General features: G+C 34.3%; 1 protein-coding gene across 2 annotated transcripts in view; it reads left to right on the top strand.

The window, feature by feature from the left end:
* Positions 1–27,372, top strand: part of LOC125074218 (homeobox protein invected-like) — a 77,869-nt gene that overhangs the window by 11,096 nt on the left and 39,401 nt on the right. For both annotated transcript variants that reach the window (XM_047685487.1, XM_047685486.1), the window contains exons 2-3: positions 15,967–17,022; positions 17,601–17,675. In XM_047685487.1, coding sequence (XP_047541443.1) covers positions 15,990–17,022; positions 17,601–17,675 — 1,108 coding nt within the window. In that variant the 5' untranslated portion in view covers positions 15,967–15,989. The remainder of the gene's footprint in view (positions 1–15,966; positions 17,023–17,600; positions 17,676–27,372) is intronic.

Here is a 27,372-nt window from a genome sequence, read left to right as displayed (position 1 = left end):
AATTAGAATGACAAAAAAAAAGACCTGCTGAGTTTCTTTCGCCGGTTCTTCTTAGGTCAGGGTGTTTCCTTTTCCGAACCGGTGGTAGTGTTTAATTTGACTATCAATAAGTAAGTCTAACGCTTCTATATTGAATAAAGGAATTTGAGTTTGAGTTTGAGTTTGACGGAATCAAGAGTCCGCCTCGGTTTTCCCAAACTTGCGCGTGTCCTATAGTAGGCTGATCTCCCATGAGATTCTCACCAAGATATCAACATAATTCTCATCATAATTTTGAGTTTTTATTTTATTTATTTAATTTAACAACGTCCACGCTCACAGTTGTCCGTGCCTTTTTACATTCTCCTTAAATACTGTTCGGCGTTTTATATTTTATATTATTACTGAACATCAGCAGATCTTCGCTGGTCTTCGAGATTCTTGGAAGATAGGTCATATTAAGTTAGGTCGGCTTATTTCATTACGCTACCTTAAGGGGGGTTAGGGGTAAACATTATAATGTTTTAATTCAATGGTGAACATAAGTTGAATTATAAATACACGAGTACATGAAAATTCAGTGTTGTTTCGGTTAACTGAGTTAATAAATGAGTTTCTTGCCGGTTCTTATCGGTAGACTTCATAGTCTGGTGGTAGATTTTCGTTTAATACAGTTGTATAAAATGATGATTCAATGGTGTTTGTAATAACCTTCTTGAATAAAGTATATATTCATTTTATTTCAACACTGGCCTATCTCATGGATGTCCACCGTGGTCGAGTAGTGTGTACACCGGTTTTCATGGGTACGCCATTCCGAGGTCCCGGGTTCGATGTAGAAAAAAATTCATTAGTTTTCTATGTTGTCTTGGGTCTGAGTGTTTGTGGTACCGTCGTTACTTCTGATTTCCATAACACAAGTGCTTTAGCTACTTACATTGGGATCAGAGTAATGTATGTGTTGTTGTCCAATATTTATTTATTAACTACTAATAAATAATTAAATTAATTTATGGAAAATCAATTATATCTAACTCCAAGCTAACAATCAAACTAAACAATGTTACCATCAAAACAATATTATAACTGATCAAATTTTACAGTATGTGTCTAATAAAAAAATAAAAATATATCACCACGAGCGCTGTCACGGATCGAAGCTAGTTTAAAGTTTCTATATCAATTCAATAAATCTATATAAAACCGATTTTTCACGCGTCAAAACCGAAACTTAATTTATACTTTAATTAAACGATAACACGTAACTATATTTTATTACCGGTTTAAAGATATATATATATATATATATATATGTTTTTATCGGTTTTCGGAACTCGTTCTCTGTAATGGTGCTAAAACACCGATTAGGGAATTTTCTTATTTACATTTATAAAGTTATATTTTATTGTGTAATGTTTGAATTTGATTTGGATGAACTGTTGAGTGATCGAATCAGAAGTCAGAATCGTAGCGAAGCGAGTCAGCGAGCTGAAGTGGCAATGGGCAGGGCACATTGCTCGAAGGACTGATGCCCGATGGAGCAAAAAGTTCTCGAGTGGAGACCACTTACTGGCAAGCGCAGCGTAGGGCGTCCCCCCGCGAGATCAAGTCCGCGGGTTATCGCTGGATGCAGGCCGCTATTCTCCAGTCAAGGTGGAAGTCATTGGGAGAGGTCTATGTTCAGCAGTGGACGTCTTACGGTTGATATGATCATGCTGATGATGATGAACTGTTGCATTGGCTCAGACACCCTTCAAACCGGATTGATATCGCTGTTTGGCGATTGAATGTATGTTGTGTAGGTACCCAAACGGCCTTGTGCGAAGCCATATCAACAATGCCATGGGCAAAAAAGCCCTCTGATCATAAGGCACCATCTATTATCTATTACATACAATAAAATTGGAGTGTCTGTTTGTAATATTAAAATAACCGCTATTAACTAAATTCATGTATATGTCTATTTATAAAATATTTTTACGTTTGTTCAATTTTTGTCTGTCTGTTTGTTCCGGTTAATCTCTGGAACGACTGGACCGATTTTGACGGGACTTTCACTGGCAGATAGCTGATGTAATAAGGAGTAATTTAGGCTGCTTTTCTTTTAGAATTATATATAAAATGATGATAAAGTCACGCTACAATGTCCAAATACTGTCCCTCGCGCCGCCATCACGTCGGGAGCCTCCCACCAACGACTTACTATCACAAAAGTTGCCTCATACAGAATTAATGGGCTATACGTAATAATATCAGCTAACTGAACAATAACTGTTTCGTCGTGTTGTCGTCAAATTCAAATGTGCACGAAGTCGCGGGCACAGCTAGTAAGAAATAAATACCAAAAATAGTCAAAGCGTCAACCTCTGAGCCGAGATGGCCCAGTGGTTAGAACGCGTACATCCTAACCGTTGATTTTGGGTTCAAACCCAGGCAAGGCACTGAATTTTCATGTGCTTAATTTGTGTTTATAATTCATCTCGTGCTCGGCGGTGAAGGAAAACATCGTGAGGAATCCTGCATTTGTCTAATTTCAACGAAATTCTGCCACATGTGTATTCCACCAACCCGCATTGGAGCAGCGTGCTAAATATGCTCCAAACTTTATCCTCAAAGTGAGAGGAGGCCTTAGCCCAGCAGTGGGAATTTTACATGCTGTTAATTTAATGTAAATGACAATCTTGGAAACTGAGATGTTATGTTCCTTGTCAGTTACAGCGGCTTACTTTCAAACAATAACACAACAATACTGATTGCATTGCGGTAGCATATTTAGTGTACGAATAGTAAAAACAATCCATCAAATTTGATAAAACTTTTTAGTATCAGACGCACAGATAAAACTAATTTACGATTCGCGTTTAATTTTCTTAAAAAAAACTATTAAAGATTTAACTACGTTTTAAAGTCGGGTTTGTTTATCATCAGAATTATTTATGATTTTCGTTGGTTTGTTTTATAATATGTCTAAATGAATGTATTTATATTTAAAAATACGTATAATTTATATTTATATGTAAATATATAATAAATTATAATTAATTTAAACAAATGATTTGATATACAAGTACTGTTTTTTTTTTATTTCGGTACATTTGGCACGTTCAAGCACGACTTCCGTATGCCTCAAACGATACAAGGATCTCTTATAAAGTTTTTAGTTTGTAACACGGTAGTGCGTTTGCCCAACACTGGGCGTATTTATACATTCGTAAAATAATAGTTTGATACTATATTTATTAAAAAACTTACAATTATTATTGCCTTGATTAAAGTTTTCGCAATCGTTAATTTCAAATGCATTCCTATGGTTATATTTTTCGTCTATACATACAATCTCGTCCGAATAGTCGCGTAGGGATTTTGGTGATGTTCGCGCTGATATCTGCGACGCCAGCGAGTCTAGCTGACTGTGGAAGAGATTTACTCGTAACCGTTCAAAATACTGCCTGTACATTTTCTCTCTCACATGGAATGGTATGGGTAGTGATTTAAGTGCTCAAATCCAGATAAGCACCTTTAAGTTACGTGTGCTTAATTTGGATATATTTCATATAGGAAGGTGGACTAGGCAACCTTCCACCTGGTGAGTTGTCTCCACCGCCCGTAGACATTGGAGCTGTAAGAAACATTAACCATTCCTTACACAACCAATTTGCAACCAAACTTGGGAACTAAGATGTTAAGTCCCTTATGGCTATAGCATACTGCCTTAAAATACATCCCACGACATACAGCAATTAGTAATGACTAAGTATTGCTGTTTGGTGGTAGAGTGTGTTGTGTGGTGGTACCTACCCAGATCTGAGTTGAATGAAACACCACTTGTCAGTCCATCAACGTTTGTGTGCATTGTGGCAGCGTGGTAGAATAAGCTCTAAGCCTTCATCCCAAGAGAAGTCTGCATTAGTCCAGCTGTGGGAAATTGACTATTCAATGACTATAAAATAAATAATGAAGTAAGAACTTAATATAGAATATTGATATTTTTTTTTTTTAAAAATCAGTTGTTTTCAAAATCATTGAAGCGTCTCGTCAACGGACGGACATATACGGATATTTATTCTTTTTTCTACCTTATAGGGTTAAGTTTTACTTATATATAATATATGTGATATTTGTATTTATTTAAAACTTGCCAATATATATACAAAGATCGTACACGTATATAATAAATAAAATAATAAAAGATCGTCAAACTAAGAGCAGATGATAATTACGTTGCAAACGTTACATCTAGAAACGTTGATATCATACGTTAAACGCGGAAACATTGCATTAAATGTTACATAAATAAAATTATCCCCTAAAGGCATATATGTTACGTATGAGAACGTTGCACTAAAAATTACAAATATAATAATCGTTACATTTGAAATAATCTTAATATAAATTCTCATTGCACTTAAACTGGAAGTTTAGTTAAATTGCGTTTGTATGTTATCACTTAACTCATAAAACCTCTCATGAAAGCCTGGGTAGGTACCACCCATTCATCATGTATTGTACCGCCAAACAATAACATTTAGTATTGTTATGTTGCGGCCTGAAGTGGCACCCGTAGTCGAGAAGCTATGTGGAAACCAACTGTCATGTTATGCGGAGGAATGAGGACCATGTTGTGAGTAAGGTCTTGAGCATGGACGTGGATGGATATAGATGAAGGGAATCAAAGAACGATGAATGGATTGTGTTAAAGACGATATGGCTGGAATGTTACTTGTGAGATGACGTCAGACAGAGAAGTATGGAAGAAGAAGACATGCTGCGCCGACCCCAAGTAAAATTGCGATAAGGGTGATATTTTGATATGTTACAGTTTGAAGGGTGAGTGAATTAGGACTACAGACTTAAGGGACGTTATATCATAGTTACTATGGTTATTGGTGCCCTGACAACGCAAGGAATGGTTAATGGTACTTACGTCTATGGGCAGTGTTGACAACATACCACCAGGTGGTACTGTTTTCCATAAATAGTACAAATAAGCAAAAGTCTATTTATCGCAAAACTAAACATTTGAACGCAATAATATATTAAAGTAAATTTCAGCTTGAGGATTTATAAAATTTTAATAAATACCCCCCCAAGTCATAATTCAAGCTATAATATATCTTATCGCTCGCGATCAAACGTCGGCCTGTAAGTAATTTTTCCACGCAACCGTATGACCACAGTGACGTTAATTAATACAATACAAATCATTAAGAAACACACTCAGATACCTTGAAATAGGGTCCAAAATCGTTCGTATTCGTTTATAATGAGGAATGACCCCACATAAAGTAATTTTTTTTTCCACTTCGCGACAAAGGTGTTGAAATTGATGTTTTTCAGTACTTTTTAATTAACAATATTATTATGTTTTAAGATAGAAGTAAACTAGTTAAGATATATACGCGGTAACAACCAGTTCATTTCCCACTGCTGGGCTAAGGCCTAATCTCCCTTTTGAGGAGAAGGTTTGGAGCATATTCCACCGCTACTATACACAGAATTTCCTTGAAATTAGACATGACATGCAGGTTTCCTCACGATGTTTTCCTCCACCGCCGAGCGCGATATGCATTACAAACTTAAATTAAGCACATATCACTATCACTAAAATTCCCTTAACTTGGTGGTAGGGCTCGGTGCAAAGTCTAATTAGATATTCTACCGCTAAGCGATATTTCGTAGTGTTGTATTGTTTTGAAGTGGATATCGGGCAGTGTAACTACACGTGTGTACAGGAGACAATGTCTTGGTGTCCAAGGTTGGCGCATTGGCGATGTGAGAAAGGATTCCTTAGATCGTTTTACAAATTCGCGTCAATGTCAGCGGTGGTACTTACCATTATAAATAAGATAAGAGATTTGTCGTGGGATTCGTGGGATATCTCGTAAGGAGGAAAACGGTTTCCCTGTTTATAATGTATTCAATTATATTTACATAACATTAACAGCCTGTAAATTTCCCACTGCTGCGCTAAGGCCTCTTGTTTGAGGAGAAGGTTTGGAGCATATCCCACGCTGCTCCAATGCGGGTTGGTGGAATACACTTTGGAAGAATTTCGTTGAAATTATATACATGCAAGTTTTCTCACGATGTTTTCATGTATGAAATAATACAATGAAATAAATTACCAAAATTTGTGCATAATTCGATTACAAGAAATTAGAAATCCGTGGGAATTAAAATATTAACAAAAATATATTATATTAAACTGTAGACAGTGGAAAGAGATAGACAGAGAGTGGCAGAGAGGGAAAGGTTGCCTGTGAATTATCGCTTTTTTCCTTACGCGACGTTATCTGTCAGTTCGCTCTACTGTGAAACGTAAAAGATCTTCGTTCAAATCCACGATTCAAGTGACAAGAATGTCTTATCAGAATTCATTATTATTGGGACTCGAATCCCAGACCTCTAGTCATATAAGACTATCGAGATACATGTATATATTTATCAGGTAAATAGCTTGTAATCTTATATAAGGTAAAAATAATAAAATTTTATGATCGATCCAATTGACACCTTTAACAACGGTATTGAATAAAAAAAAAATAACATTATCATTCAATATTGAGTGTTAATGTGTATGTCCGGCATTCATTTTTCTAATAAACGTCATTTTGATTGATATTATGCTCGGAGATTTATTTTATAACAAGTTATTGTTATAAAAGACGAGATGGCTTAGTGGTAACACGTGTATCTTTATTTATTTCTTATGTTATGTGTAGGCGGACCGGCAAATGGGCCACCAGATGGTAAGTGGTCACCGCTGCCCATAATATTTTTAACAGCGTCAATGTCTATACATTGGTCAATGTGATACATGCGCCGCTAACCTTGGGAACTAAGATGTTTTATTCCTTGTGCCTGTAGTTACACTGGCTCACTCACCCTTCAAACCGGAACACAGCAATGCAAGTATTACTGCTTGGCGGCAGAATATCTGACGAGTGGATGGTAACTACCCAGACGGGTTTGCACAAAGCCCTACCAAGTAATGTGTTGCACAGATTCAAACCATCGAAAATTTCATGTGTTTATTTTGCTAGTGAAGAACATCGTGAGGAAACCTGCACGTATTGATAATCTACAGCATTGATGCAGCGTGGTGTTGACTTCAAATCTTCTCAAGGAGGGAAGCCGTAACCTCACTGTAGTGTACACAGATCTATAATAACATATTCATTAGCATTAGATTTATATTTTATATAAATATATAATATCTGTGTATTTATGCATCTGTCATCTCGAGTGACACACATCGCAAAAGCGCGGGAAAATGAGGATATATAAAATGGGCGCGCGGTGAAGACGGTGTGTGTGCACAGCGAGCTGATATTTAAATATAATATGTATTTATTTTATTTAATTGTTAGATCGACTTTACATGTGAACATTACACTCACTACAGGACATTTAGGTTTTAATTTCGTCTTCAATAAAATTTTTCAGTCTTTTTTGCGTGATTTAGTAACAAACATACAAACCTACATATATATAATACTAGCGACCCGCCCCGGCTTCGCACGGGTGCAATGTGGGTACTCGCTAAGAGATAGACATATACCACCGCGGACTTTTTTGAAGACCGTTTTAAGGTGTACAATACTGAAGTACATTATTTCGATCTATCTCGTAGGGTTCAGCCAGCGTTTACAATGTAAGAGCAAAAAATGTATAAATTTACGACATCACATTAGAAACTTTTAAAATTATCAGTGTTACTTAACTATATTGTCTATGTATTATATACAAAAACCTTCCTCTCGAATCACTCTATCTATTTAAAAAAACCGCATCAAAATCCGTTGCGTAGTTTTAAAGATTTAAGCATACAAAGGGACATAGGGACAGAAAAAGTGACTTTGTTTTATACTATGTAAAGATTACTCGAATATAATATATAAAATATTATATCTATATACATAATCTGTTCCAACCTCGAGATGACTGATAATAAATTATATAAATATTCGTTATGGATTTGTGAAAAAAAATTTTGATCGTCAACGAAACTGTCATCGGAAGTTTGATAGTAAATTTAAGTGGTTTAGTGTAATAGTGTTGTGTTATAAATAAAGATATATTTATCAAGAAATGTTATCGCATGAAATACGTAAATCGAATTTTTGTTTGTCTTCCGGTGGTAGCTTGCTTGTAACATTCAGAAGTGTTCGTAAGAGTCCACTTGAACAAAGTAAACTTTGATCTTGACTCTTATAGTTTGAGATCGTTTTACAAGTCTTGACTGATTGGTTTTGTTATATATTTGTACTGTAAATACGAGGCTTCCTGTTATATATGTTAATGGCGCTGAAGTGAATATGGTAACAGATTCCATTTATCATTGTCATCCTCCTGCCCTTATTCCAATTTTACTCAGGGTCGGCGCAGCATGTCTTCTTCTTCCATACTTCTCTGTCGGACGTCATCTCACAAGTAACATTCTTTCTAACCATATCGTCTTTCACACAATCCATCCATCGTTTCTTTGGTCGTCCCCTAGCTGTATATCCAGCCACATCCATGCTCAAGACCTTAATCTCAATATGGTCCTCATTCAATCAGATTCCATTATAAAACAAAATGGTATATATATATCTAGTGTACGTTTGCTTAGAGCTGAAAAAGGAATACACAAAATTTGCACCCGATGGGGAGGGTTGGGGGCCTTGCTGTGGTAATATTTACGCAAATAGATTCATGAAAATACTTTAACGTCAAAATAAAAAAGCTCGCTTATAACATTTCGGAATTAAGATTCCTTCGCGATCAACCAGATGCTCCGAAACTTCATCGACAGAAACGTTTCACACAAACGTTACACGAAAACGTTGCACGAAAATTCCAATTTTAAAAACACTCATTCCAACCAAGTAAGCAACAAATTATTTAACATACAAAGACAAACGTTACTTTTAATATATATAACGATTAATCATACGCCATTAAAATTAATAATCTGTGTAAAGTCGATACAAACGAGATTTATACATTTTATATAATAATTGTAAACATACTTGACACTTATAGAACGTAAATATGTTGTTATAAACGAATAACATTTAATATAACGATTTATATTTAACACTTATGGTACAGCGGTAACATGCAGTTTTTCAAACGGCTTCAAATCCGGAAAAGAACCTCAGAGATCTCATGTAACATCGTACTTTTGAACTCAGTGCCACGCACTCATAATTCTACCACCAAACAGTTTGAAGGGTGAAAGAGAAAATCAAAATATACTTTATTCGAGTAGGCTTTTACAAGCACTTTTGAATCGTCATTTAGCAAACTATTTAAAGTAGAGCTACCACCGGTTCGGATTGTAGATTCTACCGAGAAGAACCGACAAGAAACTCAGTAGTTCCTCTTTTTCAACACCTAAAAATATTAGATTCCTAAGGTTGGTGCGTAAGGTACTTTTTTATATAGGCGGTCGGGCAATGGGTTATCTAATGGTAAGTGGTCACCACAGCTAGATATTAGCGCAGAAGGAAATCTTACCAATGCGCAGCCAACCTTGGGAGATACGAGGTTATTTCTTTTGTGCCTATAGTTGCACTGGCTCACTCACCCTTCAAACCGGAACCTAACAATACTGAGTACTCCTGTTTGGAGGTAGAATATCTAATGACTGGTTCGTACCTACCCACATGGCACTAAACCCTACCAACAATTAATAGGTATAGTCTATCTTGCACTTACATTGGTAATAGGTGGTCACCATTTACCACCGTGGCAAATTTGACAATATGCCTAAATTTAAAGTTGTCACTTGAAACGTTGGACGTTTTTTTTTAAAAGCAACTTATGTTACTAGTTAAATTATTCAAGTTTCGAAATTGTCTTTAGACATAAATTCAAGAACTTTTTAAGCGTCAATAGCGTCAATGTTTTACGGGCCGCCTAGCGATGTAAAAACTCGCAGGATCTATCCTGACCCCTTTGGGCTATAGTCGTACCCACTCTTAACACAAGTGATAAGCTTACAAGGAACAGTAAAAAGGTAAATTATTAATTCCTTAATCAATTTAGGACATAGTTAACATTCTTTAAAAAATGTTACATAAATAAACTAATCAAGTTCGAAATTATGGAACAGAAGAAACCCAAGAATTGTACTCAGGTCTTCGGAATCTGCACTCTTTGATGTGACATCTAGACTTAAGGCACAACGAAGAATTTTTTAGTTTGATATTTGAACGATGAGTCATGTAAACGGAATGTAGAACAAAAACTATTATGAAACAGCAGGAAGGTATAACTTTTATCTTTGATAGATCAATATTTAAGATATGCAAGTACACGGTTTCAATGTCTACTAATAAGAAATCAACAGTGACTTCTGTTCATACGCGTTTTAAGAATATTATTACAACTCGGACGTTGACAAGAAATGCTTTGAACGAAATACTCAGTACAAAAGAAATTTTTTAAAATATATGTCTAGACTGTCAAAGGTGTTGGTTACGAGTTATAGTGACGTATGACGTTTAGCGATTGTCACGCCAAGACAATAAAGTTGGCACGTCTGTTTTAGTTATTCTGTAGTGCGACACTCATATTTATATATAAATAATTAAAGGTGAAAATTTAATACAGATAAAAAAATAAATTTATAACAGTCCGATGTTTGGCAAATGACCTTAAGTTGAGAGCCTAAAAAAAAATCGATTTTTTTAATGACATAATGCATAGTTCTCATAAGAATGAATTTAAATTTAAAATACAAGTAAACCCGTATTATAACATTAGTAATAAAATACACACCTCACCTTTGTTTGAACCAAGAGTAATAAATATTGCAAATTAATATGATAACGATCATCTTTGCCTATTATGAGGTAAATAAAAAACAACACAAGGATCGCCCTGTATATAAACGACATCAAACGAGGCTGTATGATTTAGAACCTTTGCCTTACTATGGATTAAATAAAAATAAATTACAACATACATATATATTTTTTTTTAATTACAATTAACATACGAGGAAAATAAAAATACTTTACAAGGGTCGGTCTGTTTATAAATGATATCAGATGAGACTCTATGACTGAGAACATTAGCATTATTGTAGATTATATTAAAATAAAGTATCATATTATGTTGTAATAATGTTTTTTTTCTTAAATTGAAAAGCAATATTTAAAAAAAAAAAACAAAGATCGGTATGCTTATAAATTACATCAGACTGTATGATTAAAAACTAAAAGTTTGAATTATTTTAAATAAAATAGGTGTATAGGTATATCAAGCAGCTCAAACTGATTACTATTCTTTTTTTTAGTAATTAGTCTACTATTAGCAAATATTTTTCGTAATTGTATTATATACATACGAAAAATTAATAGTTTCAAAACATTGAACCTTTTTTGGCGGAACCCTTAAACCATCGGTGATTAATTTTTAGTATATCAATAAAAGACTGTAATGCCTAAGAGTGAATAAATAAATTTGAATTTGGAAACGTTTTGGATTTTAATACAAGAAATCATTTTTTTTATAATGAGATTGTCAATGACAATCACCGACGAGCTTAAACAATGAAAGCTATGTAGTTGTAATATTATATAATGTACAGTGACAATAAATTGATTGGAGTAAAGTTAAAAAAAAATGTCCAAAACAATTCCACACATACTGTGAGGTCCTAAATAAAACTATTTAACACAGTATATATTGTCAAGTATAAAAGGTTTTAACCGACTACATTCATAAAAAAAAATATATGTATTAACATTAAAAATAATTATTTAACTTTTATGGTCGTATAATATTATACGGAACGTACACTCCCTGCTTAACGTCCGTAGTCGTTAATGCGTCGTCATCTGCTCACTATAAAGAACCTAAAAAAATGTGATCTGTCATTTTGACATTTGTTCGCGCTTCTTGGCGGGAAATGTAAAATAGTAACACGATGGTTTTATGACATTTTTATAGATGATTATTTATAAAGTTATTAATTATTATTTTTGTATTGAATTTAAATATTTATTTAGATTATTTTAGTGCGATTAACTGTTACATAAGCACATATAAATACACAGTACTTTTTTTAATTACGTAAATTTTTCTATATAATAAATTTGTTTATAAGAGTAATATTTAATTGGAAATTAAAATGACTAGCGTATTTACTATCACGTCTTAATCATATAAACACATAATTATAAGACTCATGACATCTATACATACTACTCGGGAATTATAATTGACTCTGTTATTTATTTGAGGTTTTATTAATAAATAAACATATTATAAAGTAAAAATTATTAAAAAAAAAATCTTGATACTTAACACAATAATTTATATAATTTTTGAATACGTGGCTGCGCCGATGGGCCACCTGATGGTAAGTGGTCACCACAAACGAGTATTCTGGCCCTGTGTGCCAAACTGACACAAAAATATTAAGTATTGGTGTTTGCTAGCAGAATGTGTGGTGAGTAGGCGGTACTTAGACATACCATCAAGTTAATTAATCAGGATAGTCTTTCATAGATTTAATCAAGCATTACAACTCTTATATTTGTTAGAATTAAAAAGTAATATATTAAAAACCGACTTACGGGAATACGATATTTAACGCGTATAATATAAATCTTATAATTGCATTATAGTTAATGTCGCATATCACTTTATGTCATTGAACGAGACTGTTCTACGTTAAATTTCGAGATTGTTCTTTTATTATATCTAAACTAATGGTCGTTAATACCTTCTCATAAAGCAGAAGTAATTTGAAACAAAAAAAAAATGGGTTATTGTTAATTGCTCAGATATTTTAAGAGCATTTTTTAAAATTTCCAATTCTAAATCAAACTGTTCGCCATCGAAATTTACGACTTAAAAGATGAATGATTTATAATATTAATAGCACAATTACGGATGCTGCGGGAATCAAAATTCGCCATAACATTATAAATCGGTAACACCTGAAAATTGCGAGATCGTGATATTGAAATAAAACAACCAATTTTCACCATAAATCGCAACTCTATTCCAACGGAATAAAGTTCAAAATAATAAACGAGAAACTTTATCGCAGGTCCAGTGACGACAAAATTATACTTTCACTTGAAAAAATCTTACTGTTCTATGAATAAGGTTTATTATCCTTTGTGCTCGTTCGTTATGTACGGTTGTGTGTGTAAACGAAATGCTCGATTCGAGAGGCGCGTGCGCAACGTGTGTGGTCGACGCGTTAAGGGAAGTATGCTCCACTTGCTTAATCATTTCTTGGTATTTTGTCGCGGATTCGATACTTTGGGATTTAAATTTTTAAATGAGTTTTAAATATTAAGGATGTGGTTTTTCGCTGGTTTTGATGGTTTTATAATGAGAGTATTTTGAATAAAATGGTCATAAATATATATACTAAATAAACTCTTTATCAACGTACCACTTTTGGGGTAATTTTAATCGAGCAAATTTTTAGAGATCCGTATATCGATAAATTGACCACGTTTTGAGATTAAGAGTTGCTAAACGTGATATGTGTGTGTGTGCCTGTGTGTGTTATATGTGTGTACTTATTGTTCGATCCACTAGTCTCTGGGATAACACTTACTCCCTCTGGCGTTGAAATAAAACAGCCAGTAATATGGATCGTGGTACTCGACTGTATATTTCACAAACCACAAGTACAGGACCGACTACGAATACAATTCGAGTACAATCTTTATACTAATCAAGTACGATTACAAATCGAGTACATCTCTACTTATAAAAGTAGCAAAGCCAAACGATAGCGCGATTTAAATGACGCACAGCGCCATCTAGCGATAACCAGTGTAACAATTATACACTTATCGAAATTAGCGAATGTATTGTATTGACAGACCAAGACTCATCCGGTCTAATTCATATAGTGTGACTAATATATTAAAATCAATCAAACAAAATATACTTTATTCAAGTAGACTTTCACAAGCACTTTTGAATCGTAATTTAACAATTTATATTAAGTGAATCTACCACCGGTTCAGAAAGTAGATTCGACCGAGAAAAACCGGCACGAAACTCAGTAGTTACTATTTTTCAACATCGCTTGTTAAAGTAAAATGATCAGCCAATCGCAATCCACAGCTGGACGAAGACCTCACTCAATGTTCGTCTAAGTTCCTAGTTCTGTGTCTTCTGTATTTAGTCACATTATGTATGAGTGTGATTTATAAACGTCTCGCTAAAGGCTATATATTTGATAACAAAAAAATGTTGACATTGACTTATTTAAATGAGACAGGATAATACTTAAACTACTAATTAAAAGCAATTAAGTAAGTTTAATTGCTTCATTTTATGACTTTTAGATATTTTTTTATCTATTTAAAGGTTAAGGACTCATCAAGTACATTTTGTATTTTTATGCCGATCTTTGTAATTTAATAGTTTTATAATTATCGATCAGTTCGAAAAGGTTAACGAGTATTACCGAATTATTACTTATCAGATAATGTTAGATGATTTTACATTTAGGTCTGAACTAGATGTAAATCTAAATTTAAAGTAATTTAAACGACAGATCTTCATGAGAGAATCTACATTACGGTAAAGACGAAATTTTAAATTTAACATTACAAAAGGTACAAAATAATTATGAACACCTGAATAAATTTAAATAAAGTTGTTATTCTAGCAGAACAACTGACCGGGTCTAATCAAACAGAGTCTACTTGATACTTGAGTTAATTCTCAAAAAAATAAAAATATATATTGACAATATGTGACAAGAACTTGATTAAACAATTCAAATAATTCGTTTTCCTCGTAGCAAATGGCACCTCAAAACCAGAACTGTCTTGCTTCATTAGAGAATAAAATGACAAATATAATATTGTGTGTGCCTGTGTAAGTACCTACATGATTAGAAAAAGTAAAATAGATAGACTAGAAGTAGTAAAATAGATAAACGCTTCAGCTTATTCTGTAACTGTAACTTTAGATCTAATCTTCGTAGACGATTCCAAAGTAATTATAATAGCTTATTTGATAACATATATATTAAATTTTAATTGTGAGGCTTCGATGGTCGATCAAAATAATCGCTTCAATAAATTGCAAAAGCAAAAAAACACGTAAATTTAATTAATCATGACATGTTTCGACCACAGATAATTATAACAATGTAATCCAAGTAGAGCATGTATCATGTGTGTCCACTATAACTCGTTTTGTCTCTGGTAACCGCAATGGTTGCCACAACCATAGTGGTTAACTTGTTAGGATTTCATAAACAATATCTCGGTAACATTTTAAAATAATTTTACGATTTCCGATTCATCTTTTCACTTGCATTTGGTTTGTAGCTTTTTTTTATAAGAAAGAATCTTTCAAATTAGCCACATAGGTCTTTGAGCCACTTTGGTATGTTTTTTTTGACACCTTTGCCCGTCAATTTATGCTCTATAAAGAAATTAAATTATTTCTTTTTATAGAGCATAAAATTATGAATCTTAGAGCATTGTAAGGATTAACTAAAACTCGAAATATAAATACTGTTCGAAAAATATCTATGTAGTTGTATCATAATAACTTAGGAGTTAATTGTTCTAATTGTCCCCTTCTCGCTTCTTATACGACTAATGAAGTTCGATTCGATAATTCACACATTTATAATTATTTAAACCCTACTTACAATCATATAAAGTATTATTGCTTATCAAGTATCATGTTTGAAAAAAAAATCGTATGCGTCTCGGGACGCCCGACAGAAGTGATGACTTAAACTCTCTGTCTGAGATACGGTTTGCGCTGTGTGTGAGAGTGAGAAAGGAGGAGCCCGTCAACCGCTACCGTATTCGTAAGAGAAAGGGAATCCAGACTGGCGCCGTAACGCGTTACGTAACGAAGCCGTTTACCCTCCCATAAGAATTTACCACTTCAAAACCTGACTTTGAAGTATTATGTATAATAAGTAAAAATAAAAAAATGTGTTTACTTAAATATATTATCTAATAATTTATTATTGTCTTCCATTAGATGGCGTAACGAAATCAGCAAAGATGGCGGCGGTTTCTTCCGCTCATTTACAAGATCAAATCAAAATCCAAGACCACAGCGATGATGACCAGGATCCGTACTCGCCCAACACAAGAGACACCATTAGCCCTGACTATCACGACGAGGAAAAGCAAGAGGAAAGACCCTTACATACGTCCTCTTTTTCCATTCACAATGTCTTAAAGAAAGAAAGAGAAACGAATAGTCCCGAAAATGTTTTCTCAACAGATAAATTATTGCAGAACACTCCGAATTTCGAGGACACTTCGAGGAATTCGGAAAGCGTCAGTCCGAGGATAGATGATGAACATACTGACAGGGCGGATATAAGCGTGGATGATAATTCATGCTGCAGTGATGATACGGTGCTATCGGTTGGAAACGAGGCTCCTGTGTCGAGTTATCACAGCGAGAAGTCTCAAGATACACAAGGACTGACTTCGTTTAAACACATACAGACGCACTTGAACGCGATATCACAGTTGAGCCAAAACTTAAACATTAACCAACCGATCCTTCTTCGACCGAACCCCATAACACCAAATCCTTTAATGTTTCTGAATCAGCCATTGCTATTCCAAAACCCATTGATGAATCAGGTCGATCTAAAATCTGGTATGCCAAGAATGGCATTACCGCAAAACAGTTTAAACTTAAACCAGCAGTTCAATATGAATTTCGTGAGAAAGAGTCAGGAGTCCTTGAACAGAATTGACGAGAATCGTCGTCAGAATCATAACGTGTCCCCCAAATCGCCAGATAATGTATCCGAGAGGGACTTTATCAATCAGAACTGTTTGAAATTTAGTATAGACAATATATTAAAAGCTGATTTTGGTAGACGGATTACTGATCCGTTGACGAAGAGAAAAACTATCAAGTCGAGACAGTTTGAAGTAAAAACTTCGCCTGTGAAGGAAACTTCGCCAGCTAAGGAGGTGGAGGCAAGAGTACCAGAAGTTAAGCCAGGTGATAAAGGTGCAATAGATCTATCTAAAGGCGATGACAGTGGGAGCAACGCTTCATCAACTCCAGGTAAATTAATCTTTATATATACACTAAGATATCGCCGTCAGCTTCGCTTGTGTTTTAGGGGTATGTCAGGAGGGGTAATGAGTATAAATTAATTACCCACCCCCTCATAGGGGTGAAATAAGAATTGTATTAATTTAATTTGTTTGGTACATATAAATACATTTTTTACACACGAAAAAATTCAACAAAATCGTTTCAGACGTTTCTGAGGAGTTGAGTGACATACATACGTACTGTTCAGTAGTGATATATATTTATAAATACTTTTATTATTAGACTAATTCGTATCGATTACAATATTGTATTTCAACTGTAAGAATGACTTCTATTTCAATTATATAAATATATCAATTAGCTATGTACTTTAAACGAAACGTATTCATTATTTTTAAAAGACATTAATTTAATTTGCGATATACTCTGTCCCCAGAGGTGGTTAAGGGGGGGGGGGGGACTGTTTGTGTGTTATAGGTTAAGTCTTCTAAATTTCGTGCAGGTAAAGCCAGAGGTTCAGTTTTAGTATATGTTGATAAGCCACTGTGATCTTTACATCATTGAAATGTCATAATTGATCACAGGTACAGCAAGCGACGGTCCGATGGTGTGGCCCGCGTGGGTTTACTGCACAAGGTACAGCGATCGACCCAGTTCGGGTGAGTTTTTGATATTATTTACTTAATTATAACTTTATTACGTATACATTTACCTGACGTTTGTTTAGGATAGGTTGGTAGACTAAAAAAGTAGGTCTGATAATCCGCAGACATTAGCATTGTAAGGTAAATTAATAATTTCAGCGCCACCAATCTTGGGAAGATGTTATGTCTTCTGTGTCTATAGTGGGTCACTCACCCTTTACCGTAACATAACAATACCTAGTATTACCGTTGGTGGTAGAGTATGAGTGGGTGGTCTTTACCGAAACGATCTTGCACAGAACCCTACCAAGTAGCTGGTAATCTGCGAATTATTAAGTGTTAATCCACTTGGATTTCAGCTCCCCAATTGTAACGCGAAGTGCTATTAAGGCCTTTGTCCATTGCACAGCTGAAGCGATACTATTAAAAAATCTATGCTCTTTAATAACTTTGACGCTATTTTATACTTATCATAATTAATGACCTAATAGAACACAAAATTTTTACCTAAAATTGGTAGTTTAATATTTTTAATTGATCTCGTACTCGGCGGTAACGGAAAACATTGTGAGGAAACAAAGTCAAAGTCAAAGTCAAAAATCTTTATTCAATATAGAAGTGTTTACACTTGCTTATTGATTGTCAAAAATCTACCACCGGTTCGGAATTTAGCACCTCGGACCTGAGAAGAACCTTCGAAAGAAACTCAGCGGGATGTGTCATTTGAAATTCTGACAGATGTCAAATCAAGTTGACACAACAAATGTAAATCATAATTAAATTATGCATATCCCTTGTCAGGGTTACAAAAAAGGAAAAACTAACTTAACCTAACGCTTACACCCTCCTACACGAATCTGTCTGGTCAGAAATGGTTTGAAAATTTCAACAATTAATTCGCTTACTATAGCTTTATATAGCGTTATGTCATGTGGAAAGCTACCCTAATGTTTAATGTAGTAAGAAGGACCATAATTTGATAAGTGTCGTCAAGGGATGTTTCCCGAGATACAAGGGGCGTGTCAGTTTATTTAGGGGTTGTTTAGGGGCTGTGAAATTGATAAGGTTTTCATAAGCTATACGATTTTATGAAGGGATGATTTTTATTTGATAGGATATATTATCTGGTTATTTATTTAATCTTGTGATGACATGTGTTTTAATAAATAAATAAATAAAATAAATATTGGACAACATCATATACATTGCTCTGATCCCAATGTAAGTAGCTAAAGCACTTGTGTTATGCAAAATCAGAAGTAACGACGGTACCACAAACACCCAGACCCATAACAACATAGAAAATTGATGAACTTTTTCTACAACGATTCGGCTGGGAATCGAACCCGGGACCTCGGAGTGGCGTACCCATGAAAACCGGTGTACATAGTACTCGACCACGGAGGTCGTCAAAATTTGTCGTATTTTTTTTGGAACATATATATACATGTCATGTCATGTACATTAAACTCATTGATATATAAAATATTTGTTTAATAACAATATATAATTATTGTCATATAAAAAAATTAATTACTAATAAGTTATGCCGGGATGACCCAGTGGTTAGATTTCATCCATCTTGATCAATGATTGTGCGTTCAAACTCAGGCAGGCACAACTGAATTTTCATGGTTATTTTGTATTTATAATGTAAGTGCTCGATGAAGGAGAAAAATCATGAGGAAACCTGGATATGTCTCATTTAAATGGAATTCTGCCTTTTATAACCAATACACATTGGAGCAGCGTGGTAGAGTTAGTTCCAAACCTTCTTTAAATATAATTGAGCTATAATACACTCATATACATACATATATACATATAATAAATACATATATAGAAAGTGAAATCAGTCCGCAAGCTTTCCACCGTTGGAAAATGCATCTTAATGGATGTAAAAAGAACTTACTAGAATTTAATTCGCCTTTCGTAAAATAATACACATTACAAGGAAATGTATGAATTTGTTTTTAAGTTAACGAGATAAGGTTTAACTAAAACAAACAAACGTAAAGATCTAATCAAATTAAGGGACTATTAGACAAAAGTACTTATAAATATTAAATGTAACCGCACGGAGGGTTTCAGACTTTTCTAGTGATGTGCATGTTCCTTATCGATATTTTTTCATTTAATTATAAATTTCGATAAAATTATTTACTTATTTAGGCCGAGATGGCCCAGTGGTTTGAACGCGTGCATCTTAACCGATGATTTCGGGTTCAAACCCAGGCAGGCACCACTGAATTTTCATGTGCTTAATTTGTTTTTATAATTCATCTCGTGCTCGGCGGTGAAGGAAAACATCGTGAGGAAACCTGCATGTGTCTAATTTCAATGAAATTCTGCCACATGTGTATTCCGCCAACCCGCATTGGAGCAGCGTGGTAGAATATGCTCCAAACCTTCTCCTCAGAGGGAGATAAGGCCTTTATCCCAGCAGTGAGACATTTACGGGCTGCTAATGCTAGTATCGTTAATGCGTGCATAATATATTATTTAAATTGTAAATGATTTATTACTAAACTTCCGGTGTAGATATATATACATTCAAAGCTCTGGTCAGTTTTAAGTACTCTAGATTGTATTGTCACCAGCAAACCATTTTGCTAAAGATAAGCTTGTCTGGAATTGGTTTAAAATGTATTCGTAGGATTTGATTCACACACAAACAGCTAAGTTAAAGCTCTATAATATTTAGTAATAATAATTGTATTTACATTAAAACCTTAAATATTTACAATAAAATAGAACTGTATATATAAGGCTCTTAATTGCATTTCTGATCCTCTGCACGAGAAATGAGAACTGTCTCCAGTGGAGGCAATTAGGCGAGGTGCTATACTTTAAATGAAGGTTTTTGCACTACTACTCCAAAGTCCAGATCACGTCGGTGTCACCAGACGTACTTTCTTGTATTCATTTAAGGTATAAATAAAACTCAGTTTTGTATTGCGTCTATTTATTAGCACTGTAGACGAACGATTTACTTCAATACATAAGTTATTAAAACATATCGATGTACATCACGTAGGTTCCAAATATGGAAGAGATTGACGTACTCCGTGGTCGAGTAGTGTATACACCGGTATTCATGGGTACGCCACTCCGAAGTCCCGGGCTCGATTCCCGACCGAGTCGATGTAGAAAAAGTTCATTAGTTTTCTATCTCGTCTCGGGTCTGGGTGTTTGTGGTACCGTCGTTTCTTCTGATTTTCCATAACACAGTGCTTTAGCTGCTTACATTGGGATCAGAGTAACGTATGTGTTGTTGTCAAATATTTATATAATATTAAGTTTACATTGCGTCATTATTAGAGCCTATGTGCACGGCACAGTCTTAACTGCAAATGGAACGAGGAAATAATTTGGAAACTTTGGTCAGATTTTTATATATGTATCTTAATTCATTTCCATATCCCCTTACAGACATTTCATAGCTATGTTGTAACAAACAGTACAACCATCAATTAACGAAGAATAACTTCGCTACCGTAAATGGTATATAAAAAAAACCGAGTCGTAACGCGTTTCTGCGCAGCAGGTCTATGGGAAAGGGTGAAAAAGTGGCCATTATCGTACGTGAACCTCACCCTTTTTAGGTAATCTTGTTTAACATTCATGTTCTATTAAGTTACTAACACATGAACGCAAGTAAACTTAAGTTAATGCAATTTTTTATCGAGCTTAGATTGCCTTGCCTTGGTTTGAACGCAAGCTCTGATATATCATGTGCTCAATTATTTTTTATAACTTATCATCCATGTGCCTAATTTCATTGAAATTTTACCGTTTGTCACCAATCCGCACTAGAGCAGTGTGGTGGAATAATCTCCGTACATTCTCAACGATGGAGGAGAATCCTTGCAGAGGCAGGCTCTTACTTGACTAAGATCGCTTAGTGTATATTCGTCATAAAGATAGCGACTTCAATTCCGGCCTTATATTTTCTTGAGCGTGAAATATATTTGATAATCCCACAGCTGGGCTTAGATCTATTTTTGCTGGTACTGTTCAGTTTCCTGATGGTACTTCTGCATTCGAAACCGGTGACAATTCAAACGCGTTTTTTTATTAAGTATGAAACCTCCATCATCGTCCATAGACATCGAACCCATAATATACTTTAAGCATTCACACCACACCAATGCACTACCAGGTCGTAACACTGATTCACTCACCATTCGAACCTGTTCACAGCAAAAATTATCGCTGTTTGGCGGTAGAATTTATGATGGGTATCCAGGGCTTACACAATGCCCGCCACTTTTATCTTTACCTATCCTTCTATATCTTTTTTTTATTTTTTTTACAAACTCAAATTCCTTTATTCAATATAGAAGCATTACACTCACTTATTGATAGTCAAATTAAACACTACCACCGGTTCGGAAAAGGAGACACCCTGACCTGAGAAGAACCGGCGAAAGAAACTCATCGGGTTTTTTTTGTCAATCTATTTAAGTACATGTATTGAATATGATTACAAATAGCTAGCCAAGGTGTGCTATCAATCATGAAAATCTGTATGTACATGTAAAATTTAACATACAAACATAGATATACTACTTGTATTTAGTCTCGTCAGCTAGCATACATTTTTCAAGACCTATTCTAGTTTCATTAAATTAAGCTTAATAATAATAAATAAAATAATAAATATTGGACAACATCACATACATTACTCTGATCCCAATGTAAGTAGCTAAAGCACTTGTGTTATGGAAATCAGAAGTAACGACGGTACCACAAACACCCAGACCCAAGACAACGTAGAAAACTAATGAACTTTTTCTACATCGACTCGGCCGGGAATCGAACCCAGGACCTCGGAGTGGCGTACCCATGAAAACCGGTGTACACACTACTCGACTATGGAGGTCGTCAAAGCTTTATCATAAACAATACTTACCTTTAACACGGAAATGGAAATAATAAAGATTTTTTATATGTATGTATTATTTAATAATGGCCTCGCCGTTAACTTGTGACTGCATGAGCTATGTGATATAATTTAATAAAATACAATGTATTTCATACTAGCGACATGCCCCGGCTTTGAATGGATTCAATTTATTTATATATAAAATTATATGATATGATTTATGTACTCGGAAATAACGTAGCCTTCTATCAAGGAAAAACATTTTTGAATTGGATATCTTTATATTAGCAGGTTTACTCCCTACATACAAGCAATGAAATGTTATCTTTACATATAATAAAACTGGAGTGTCTGTTTGTAATATTAAAATAGCCGCGGTTTACTAAATGCGTATGTATGTATACACGGTACATATAGCTAAATAATTTTTTTTTACAAATTTTGTCTGTCTGTTTGTTCCGGCTAATCTCTGGAACGGCTGGACCGATTTAGACGGGACTTTCACTGGCACAGGCACATATAGCTGATGTAATAAGGAGTAACTTAGGCTACTTTTATTTTAGAATAAACACGCTTTTTTATTAAATTCAAACGCGCACGTACGTCCCTCTATAATATTAGAATAGATTTTTTACTTTTTTTTTACATTAACAGCCTGTAAATTTCCCACTGCTGGCCTAAGGCCTCCGCTCCCTTTGAGAAGAAGGTTTGGAGCATATTCCACCAATGCGGTTTGGTGGAATACACATGTGAGAGAAAATAAAAAATGTTTATTGTGTTACTTACGATACTCAATCAATAACAGGTTCGGAACCAAAACCTAGTAGTTAGATTATAGGTACTATAAGGATTAAAGTAGGTACCCGAACATATTCGAAAAGCTACCTCAAAATTTACATTTAAAACTCGTCTACGTGGGCACACATTGTCAGAAAGCCGCTAGCTCTTATGATTTCTGTTATGCACTATTATTATTATGTTTTATTATATATAGCGGGGCGAGATTACTTTGATTGTTGATTTGGATAATTAATTAATAGTTGGCAATAATGTTTGATGGCTGATTTACTTTTAAACGCGGGTCACCCCTCGACTCGAATGCGATGGTTCCTTGCAAACCCATTCGCTCTTAATCGAGATGAATCATTGTAATCATTTGATATTATTGTGGTGTACGATTATTGAATCAATTAATAGTGATTAGACGATATTAAATACGTTTTATTTTGTGAATATCTCCATTGCACGCCCACACAGTCTTCCAAATGTCGGATCAATCCCCGAACCCAACTGTTCGGCATCCTGCTCCTCCGACATATATATGTTTTTACTATTGACAGTAGGTATAGATCAATACTTATTTTGTAGATACTATTTGGATATGTATGTAAATGTTTTTTTTATATATATAAGTATGTGCATATATTGTTAATTTATTTTTAATTACCGCCTTCATGGTTTTCTGTTTGACCTGAAGGTTGACTGGCAGAGAATACCTTCAGACATTAGGTCCGCCTTTTGTCCTTTTTACTTAGTGGCGTTCAATAAAGTATTTAAATAAATAAATTAATAAAATCTTCATCGTAACGCGTTGTATCCTCCCGTATAAGTTTGATGTATATCTATTAGTTTATCCAGATATATATAACATCCTTCTCCTTAAATAAACAATATAGAAAGAGTAACAATATCTCATAATCAACACGAACGCCGTTGCGTGTTTTTTTTTTTTTAAACCTTAACGTTTACAACAATTGCGAAAATGATTTCTTTATTTCCCGATGTCCTCGCGTGACGTTGCCTTAAATCGTATACATAAAAAAAAACTTAATAAATCAATTAATCCATTAATAATTCAATTAAATAAACAAGAATTGCGTCCGTTTTAATTAAGACTTGAATTACAAATGCGTTTTGAATTATTTATAAATTCGCTACGTGTTATTTACTTAATACTGTTTTGAATTTATTAGTAACGTTTTATAAAATGTGAATTGTATTTATATGTCCGTTTTATGTATAAATATATAAAACGATCTAACAAATGTTTCAACATTACTTAACATACTTGGTGGTAGGTCTTTGTGCAAGACCGTCTGGGTAGGTACCACCCACTCATCAGATATTCTACCGCCAAATAACAGTACTCAGTATTGTTGTGTTCCGGTTCGAATGGTGAGTGAGCCAGTGAAACTACAGGAACAAGGGACGTAACAAGGTTGATGGCGTATTGGTGATGTAAGGAATGGTTAATATTTCTTAACACGCCATTGTCTATGGGCGGTGGTGACCACTTATCATCAAGTGACCCAAAAAAAACAGCACTGTTAATATTTATATTGGGTTACAATATTAAACAAAACGAATATGTACGGTAAATAAAATAAAAACACTTGTGAAACGGAGTTTAATTACAACTAAGATCCGACAAGAAGCTTAGAAGTAACTTAAGTATTCCATATAAATGCTAAAGTCTGTCTGTGGCTCTTATTCTACCAAACCACTGAATCGATTTTGATAAAATTCGGTATCAAGCAAGCTTGAACTCTAAGGAAGAACATAGGTTTATACACCTTATTCATGACCAACACCAGACGTCCAACCCCTAATACAGGAGCGTAGCCATGGACGACGACTGGATATATATAAATATACTTATAAATTCAGTTACGAAACAATTAGCATACACGCCTTATACCTCATAATAAGATATTATATTTTTTTGTATATCTGTTTGAGATTAAGAGACTTCACTATGACAGACAGTATAATATCTACGATTTAGTTGGTTATTTAGTAGATATGATATATCGAGCCGAGATGGCCTAGTGGTTAGAACACGTGCATCTTAACCGATGATTTCGGGTTCAAGCCCAGGCAGGCACCACTGAAATTTCATTTGATTAATTTGTGTTTATAATTCATCTCGTGCTCGGCGGTGAAGGAAAACATCGTGAGGAAACCTGCATGTGTTTAATTTCAACGAAATTCTGCCACATGTGTATTCCGCCAACCCGCATTGGAGCAGCGTGGTGGAATATGCTCCAAACCTTCTCCTCAAAGGGAGAGGAGGCCTTTAGCCCAGCAGTTGGAAAAATTTACAGGCTGCTAATGCTAAAAAAAATGCTAATTAGTAGATATATATAATATAGTATGTTACGAAGTTATAATAATAATATGAGTATATGTATTTCTTGTGATTTTATATATAAATGATATAAAGTTTTTTTGTCTGTATAGTTAAATAAATAATAGTATGTGTACCGATTATATATTACATCCTCAAATGTATATTGAATCGTAAACCGTGACGAAAACGATTGATTAAATTAACAGAATTTACAATTTAAAATAAACAAAAAGTCTTACATCCGTAAATACAACAGTAACTAGTAACGGTTGTAGATTTTCCCACTGCTGGGCTAAGGCCTCCTCTCCCTCTGAGGAGAGGGCTTTGGAGCATGTTGCACGATGTTTCCCTTCACCGCCGAGCACGAGATGAATTATTAACACAAATTAAGCACATGAAAATTCAGTGGTTCTAACCAATGGTTCATCTCGGCTTCTCCTCTACAAATGATTTTAACAAAAAAAAATTTCGATAAATATTACATCGATATGTTCTTTCCCCTCACTATGAACGTATGTTATCCCGCTACTGCTAATGTTTAAACATCGCCGTACCCTCTTATGAAATTAAATTTTGTTAATTATTTAAACAAACACTACAGTGACTCTTTTAGTTGCTTAAGAAATGTATTAAAAGGTTCTTTTATTAATAGTTGTATGGAGTATTTTGAAAGACAGGTCTCCTAACATAAGTACTTATAGTACAAATGTTCGCTCAGCCTATACCAATGGAAGTAGGAAAAAAGATAAACAAACCTTAGATTTACGTATTTCATGCGATTCGCTAATAACTCGGCTATATCGTGCACTACTTAGAGTTTATGATTAATATATCTTTATTTATAATACAACACTATTACACTTAACTACTTATTTCCACTATATTTTCACTTCCTAAGTCCAAATCGCCATTTCACAAATCCATAGTGAATATCGTAGATTAATCGAGCTCTCGACCAATGATATCGCGTCAATTTGCTGTCAAATGTTGTTTATTTGACTTTTTCCTGTTATGTTTGGAATATAGTATAGGCGTATGTGTCTGGTCAATTCAACTAACAAATTGTCAATTTAACGAAATCGAATCGAAACGTAATTTAATGGTAATCGTAATCGATATAAATAAGTATTATTACGATTAAACTTTGTTTTCCGTGAGTAGTAGTCGAGGTTGAACGTATCGTTATCATATAGTAGAATTGTCCCTACATTTTAAAGTAATATCTTCGAAAATATTCATTTAAATTACATGCTGTAAGGGGCCGAATTGGTCTATATTAAATGCATCATGTATTTAAGGTCTTAATGTGATAAGAATCAATGCTGCATTGCATAAAATCTCCGCGTAAATAAGTCGTTTTTTCTCGTAAATAGTAAAGTATAAAAAAATTATAGTGAGTTATCTCTATATACCATACATAAGGACAGACAGTCAGCAGGAAGCGACTTTGTTTTATACTATGTAGTGATAACTTATTTGATTTGTCAAAATGAAACTTCGATGATGCGGAAGAGGCCACACAGACGTGGGTAAAATGGCGAAAGGAACGATTTTTAAATGATAAATTTCTAATATTTTGTCAGGGGCGATGCATCCAAAGTAGTAGCGACTAAGTGATTCGAATACGCTTCATTGTTAAGTATACTTGAATAAAATACATTTGTGTTTGTGTGTTACATGTGGCAAAATACATT

Source organism: Vanessa atalanta, chromosome 27 (genome assembly GCF_905147765.1).
Source record: "Vanessa atalanta chromosome 27, ilVanAtal1.2, whole genome shotgun sequence".
Taxonomy (NCBI): Eukaryota; Metazoa; Arthropoda; class Insecta; order Lepidoptera; family Nymphalidae; genus Vanessa; species Vanessa atalanta.
Note: the sequence above shows the minus strand (reverse complement) of the source record. Positions and strands in the feature narration are given on the sequence as shown.